The sequence below is a fragment of the Camellia sinensis genome, chromosome 2, assembly GCF_055761805.1.
Source record: "Camellia sinensis isolate YWXY chromosome 2, ASM5576180v1, whole genome shotgun sequence".
Lineage (NCBI taxonomy): Eukaryota > Viridiplantae > Streptophyta > Magnoliopsida > Ericales > Theaceae > Camellia > Camellia sinensis.
In genome coordinates, this window is record NC_138962.1 from 84,560,136 (window position 1) to 84,566,204 (window position 6,069).

Genomic DNA, 6,069 nt, shown 5'->3' on the forward strand with positions numbered 1-6,069 from the left:
AGAATTATCAATGTTTTGATTATTAAATATTGTTATGGTATAATATTTTAAAATGATAAATTTTAATGCATTATATCATTTTGTATATGTATATTTTATTTGTATATCATTACTAATTTGAGTCTCACACAAACATTGACATCCTACTTGACCATTTGAAGTTGTTAAAAATCACATGATATGGTAAGCTAAAATGGAAAGCAATAATTTTATGTATCTTGGTGGAAGCTATATTTTCCTTGGAAAAATGGCAAGAAAGCATCTATATATGAGCATGGTTGAAAACTGCTGAAACTTCTCAATCACTAATGCAAACAACTAATCAGGGTTCATCAATTGGCCAAGAATCGTAATTTACTATCATGGATTCATTTTTTGACTTTGATTCGTAGCTCGAATTCGGAAGCTCGAATTTGGCTCGAATTCGGAGAAGAAGAAAAAGAGAAGAAGAAGGAGGAAGGAGGACGAGGAAGGAGAACTGGAGGGGAGGGGGCCATCAAAATCGGGCCGGAGGAGGCGGGGCTGCGCCGGGCTACGACAATCGGAGCTGCTGCTGCAACGATCGGAGCTACTGCAACGATCGGAGATGCTACGACGATCGGCGGCAGCGGAGGCACAGGAGGGGCCCTTCTCTCCTCTCTTCTCTCTTTCTCCCTCTCTCCTCCTCTTCCCCTCTGTTCTTCTCCTGTGTTCAACGAAGAAGAAGAAGAAAAGAAAGAAAGAAAAGGAAGAGAAAGAAAAGGAAGAAAAAGAAAAAGAAAAAAAAAATCGCAAAACGACATCATTTTGCGATTTGAGCCAAAATCGGGCCACTTTTTTCGAGTTACCAGTCATTTTCCTTCATTTTTTTCCCACATATTTATTTGGTGGTCTTCCTCCTGTATGATAGTTGGATTTATTGTATATTCACAATGAAATATTTTTACACTTTCTTACATAATGTCGAGTTGGATAAGTAACAAAATATTTGTAAATTATTATTTAATTTACAGATTGGTCTTAAAAAATAATACAACTGCAATTCATATGACTTGCGAGACCTACACAAAAAATAAAATAAATACTACTTTATAATCAATTTTGCTACACCTACAAACTAATTTATTAATGTTTTTACCAAACTCACACACCTTATTCTCATGTTTGTTTTAACATTTTGGTTTAGGATTATTAATCCAATGGATAATTAATCCAACAAATTTGTAGGATTATTAGTAATGGGGTAGGGGTGGGATTATTAATCCAATGGATATTAATCCAATTGGATAGTGAATCCTACACTAATTTAATAGGATTATTAATACTTCACTATTAGTCTTTTGAATCAAACATGACCTATGTGAATAGGTGGTAAAAAATATTAGTGAATTATATTGAGTAGTGATTCCTCTACTTTTGTATTCTTATCCTAAATGAAAGTAAGTCCAAAAGAAGACCTTACAAACATCTAAAAATTTACAATGGTAGAAGGTCCTGAGAGGAACATTTGATTCTTCTTTCTCTCTCAACAGGGCATCTAAAATTATCACAGGAAGAGAGAGAGAGAGAGAGAGAGAGAGAGAGAGAGAGAGAGAGAGAGAGAGAGAGAGAGAGAGAGAGAGAGAGGCACAATATAGGTGGAACAGAGAAAGGGAGAATGGGACTTCCATCATTCCTTGTATTTCATTCAAGATTGTCTTGTTTGTGACTGAGTCTTCCTTTGGTGTAAGTGATTTCCAATACTGCAGTATTTCATACCATGTGTGTTAATCAAAGAGAGCCGGTATTACTTTCACATATTTATATGTGTTTAAACTTTGTTTTGATGTTTATGTTTACTCTTAAATTGGCTATGATCATAACTTAATCAACTTTAATTTCTCTTGTTCTGTACATTGCAAGAAGTCCAAAATATATAGCAAAATCCATAATAGAAAGGATTCTAATGAATCATGACAACTATAACCATGGATTTAAGTTCACTTATTCTACTTCTTCCACATCTTGTTTCTTAGGAAAATACTCAAAAATTAAAATATAAAATATAAAAAAGAAAAAAAAAATGATGTCTTTTCTGTCACCAAGAAAAGTTTTTGCAGCATGATTTATTGACGGAAAATAACCTTTGTCACCAGATGAATTTCACCGTTTTTCAATGGTGCAAGAAAAACAGTGAAATTTGAAATTTTAGAATTTTTTTTTATTTTTTAGAAGTCAAGGATACAGAGGTACAAGCCTATAGAACAGATTGTGTTCAATTAAGGTCATGAAATTTGAGATTCGAGGATGTAAACTTGGTGCTAATGACTGATTGTTATATATTGTAATATGTTGCAGCTCGGGGTAGATATGGAGACACAAACCCTCAACTGCAAGTTTTTAGGACATAGGTCTCATTTAAATTTGGGACTAGTTGAATACAAAAAAGGAGTTTCTCCAACTCCCCGAGTACTATCACTTCTCTCCTCACTTCTCGAAAGAACCATTCAGAAGAACGAAAGATCATTCAAGGCATCAGGTGGGAGAGATGTCATCACCATCTTTAATGGTTCTAGAGCACCCGGGTTGAGTATTAGGCAATACATCGAGCGCATATTCAAGTACTCAAGTTGCAGCCCTTCCTGTTTTGTTGTTGCCTATATATACCTTGATCGGTTTCTTCAGGAGAGAAATGTCCGGTTAACTTCACTCAATGCTCACCGGCTACTAATTACTAGTGTTATGTTAGCTGCAAAGTTTCTTGATGATGAGTAAGTATTCATTTTCATGTTGCCAAAATTGTTTAGAAGTATGTCTTAATTTTTTGCAAATCAGATGTCATAGTTTTTGCAAAGCTTATTTGTCGTGTGTTTTTTAAACTATTCTAAATCAATTACTATGAAAAAATTTCATGAACAAACATGACTTGGAGAATCAGAAGAGGGAATGTATGATATTCATCAGCAATGTGTTTGTTATTGTCATCCATTTTTCCTTCAAAGTAAAATTTTTCATTTTCATCCTTAAAAGTTTTAAATTTGAGTTAATTAATCCAATTGCGAACACACCATCTAAATTGTTAATGAAATATTATGAAATACGCATAGTCTCCAAAGAATGGGTTTCATATTATTTTAATCCTTTTACTTTTTTATTTTGTCACTTTGATTCCTAAACAATAATGAAGACGACAAAACATAAAACGTTACAGTATTGTCAAGCAAAATTATAACTTTGGAAACTTAAATGAGAAAGAACACTTTAGCAACCAATAGTTGAATTTTATGTAATGATTTTGACAACGGCATATAATTAGATCAATTTGACTCAATTTTAAAAGTTTGAAGTACAAAATTGACAAAATGTAAATTTTGAAGGTCAAAGTAACACGGAGCACATACTTTAAAGACTGTTAGTGTATTTTAGCTTGAGTGTTTGTTTTTTAAGTGATGTGATTTTATTTTGTGCTAGATGTTACGACAACAAGTATTATGCGAAAGTGGGAGGAGTGAGCACAGCAGAGATGAACAATTTGGAGGTGAAGTTTTTGTTTGATATACACTTCAGATTACATGTAACTCTTGAGACTTTCAACAGCTACTGTTTGTTACTAGAAAGCTACAACAAAGGTCGCGATTGAACGACAACCGATTTAAGCTCCATCTGTGGATGGACTGAAAGAGCAGAACCCAACTGAACTGTGCACCCAACCACCATTGCAGGGTACATTTGTAGAGCCCAGAATGTGGTAAAACCCCCTCTAAAATTGTGATGTTAGATCATTGTATGATACAAAACAGGATTGAAAAGAGAAAAATCATTTTGACATTATTAGCTTTGTAAATTATAAGAATGTGAAGAGTTGCTTACTTGAACAAAATGAAATGACAAGAACATGAGTATAGACACAGCTTATTATGCAGAGCATGGGAGAGACATTTTTGTGGGTGTATATGCAATTATAACTGAATGTTGGGATGGGTGAATTTTTTATAAAAGGTTTATTTACACCAAGATCCCTTTCACTCTTAACAAATATCACTTTATCTTCTCATCTATGAATCCTATATTTTGACATTTTCAACTAAAAAAAATTCATTTTCACCCCCTTTAGACCCCCTCTAAAATGGATATATTTGTATGATTTTCATAGTTAAGGGGTTATAATGCACTGATTCATAGATAAGAAGATAAAGTGATATTCATTAATAGTCGAGGTGTTGTTACAAGAATTTTTAGTGTTCCAGCTGCTCCTTATTCAACTATTAAACATTGATTATGTGTTTGAATCTTAAATTTATTGAAATATGTCCGTTCATTTTTGTCAAAAAGGAGCTCTGAATAAGAAATGAGAAATATTATTTAGACAAAAAATCTATACATAGAATGCACAAAAACTCTCACATAAAGGTGAGCCCACATAAATACTATTTACATAAAAAATTTGTGTACAGAATGTACAAAAACTCACTTGAAGGTGGTGCATCTTATGCTCAAATTTTCTATACATCTAACATTGCTAAAAAGAAATAAAAACATCAAATAAGAATCGAGGAGATCCAGCATAAAAAATGTACATTCAAGTTTAGTCCTCATTATTTAGGTTCTAGGAAGAATACATTGAATACAAATTTAATCCTTGTAGCATTATTTGCATAAAGTGGTCCTCAAATGCACCACCTCAAAGTTTGAGAATTTTAGCCATTAGAGCACAGAAGAATCGAGCCTAATCGATTGGAATTGAGAAAATTTTGTTCCTATTGTTACAAACATTCAATTCATGGGGAGATATAAAAAAAATAGACCGAACTAAGCACCTGTGCATCACCCTTTCAAGGGAAGGGAAAAAATTACATTATATAATATATTTAATAAATGAATTTAATAACCAAAGCAGGTCCTATTTATTAATTCTAATTCATTTTAGCATTTAACATACAAATTAAAGCTTAAAGTTGAGTAATAAAAGGTTCCTGAATTCCAATTTCAAGCGTTCACCATCCCTTAAAATTAATTAATTCTGAAAAATTCATTAAACCAAAATTCTGGGTTCTCAAAAAAAGAAAAAAGCATTCTTTAATTCTCAAAATAAATAATAAATAATATAAAATTTGGTTGTGATTGAGGTAAGATGTTCAATTACATTTGAAGCCAAAAAAATATTAAAAAAAGAATTAGAAAAACATAGAGAATCAAAAATAATTACGAAAGGCAAAATCCACTTATGAAATGACAAAAATGCCCCTCTCTCAACCCTGCCCCTCTTCCTCTTCTAGCTCCTCTTCCCTAACCAACCCTATAACCAACTCTAACACTGCCCCCACCCCAGCCTGCTTTCCTACTGCCACAACTGTGACACTGCAACGCCTTCCCTATACCACCACAGCACCCCCAATCCCTTCGGAAACCATAGATCGTCAATCCCTCTCTAGTCATGATCTCCCTCACAAAGGTGGGAAAAGGGGGAATCGATAAAGAGGCCGAGAAGGGTGGTGTAAGGGCTTGGGAGAGGAGAGGGTAGGGATGGGGCTGACCGAATAAAAATTAATTTGATAGGGCAAAAACTAAGTCCAAAAAAAAAAAAAAAAATTGAATCTAGATCAACAAAAAGCACAACTGATTTGAATGTAAATGGTTTTCTATTTATTAAAAAGTATAATCATTTTTTGAACTAGAGCTTTTGCCAACCCCACCACCAATGTCATCACCACCACCAATACATCTCTATCACCACTACAACTGCCGCAGCCACCACTTACCACCACCATTACTACGCCGCTACCACAACCGCTAGCATAGCATATTATTTTTAAGGTAAAAAACAAACCCTGTTAAAAATTAAAAAAAAAAAAAAAAAAAAAAGGTTACAACCAAACAAAAATGTTTATTCTAGAAATATTTTCCAAAGCAAATGTAGAACAGCACAAAAATCTTCATCACCACTTGTAGTATAGTTTCACACCTCTCCGCACCATGGTTGCGCAGTGACTTATCCAGTGAGTAACCGGGCTGGGCACTACTGTAAAATGCATTGCCCACATTCTAGGACAGTATCTACTTGCATGTACTACCCTTTTAAATAATAAAAAATAAAAACAATTTAAAGACCAC

At 33.6% G+C, this 6,069-nt stretch overlaps 1 protein-coding gene across 2 annotated transcripts; it reads left to right on the forward strand.

The window, feature by feature from the left end:
- Window positions 1-1,399: 1,399 nt before the first annotated feature.
- Window positions 1,400-3,877, forward strand: LOC114267227 (cyclin-P3-1). 2 transcript variants are annotated; one of them, XM_028208239.2, is made up of 3 exons: window positions 1,400-1,704; window positions 2,317-2,729; window positions 3,430-3,877. In XM_028208239.2, the coding sequence occupies exons 2-3, from the start codon at window positions 2,329-2,331 to the stop codon at window positions 3,596-3,598; spliced, it is 570 nt and encodes a 189-aa protein (XP_028064040.2). In that variant the 5' UTR covers window positions 1,400-1,704; window positions 2,317-2,328; the 3' UTR covers window positions 3,599-3,877. The 2 variants fall into 2 exon arrangements, with proteins under 2 accessions (XP_028064040.2, XP_028064039.2); XM_028208238.2 differs by having other exon boundaries at window positions 1,638-1,762.
- The last annotated feature ends 2,192 nt before the right edge of the window (window positions 3,878-6,069 follow it).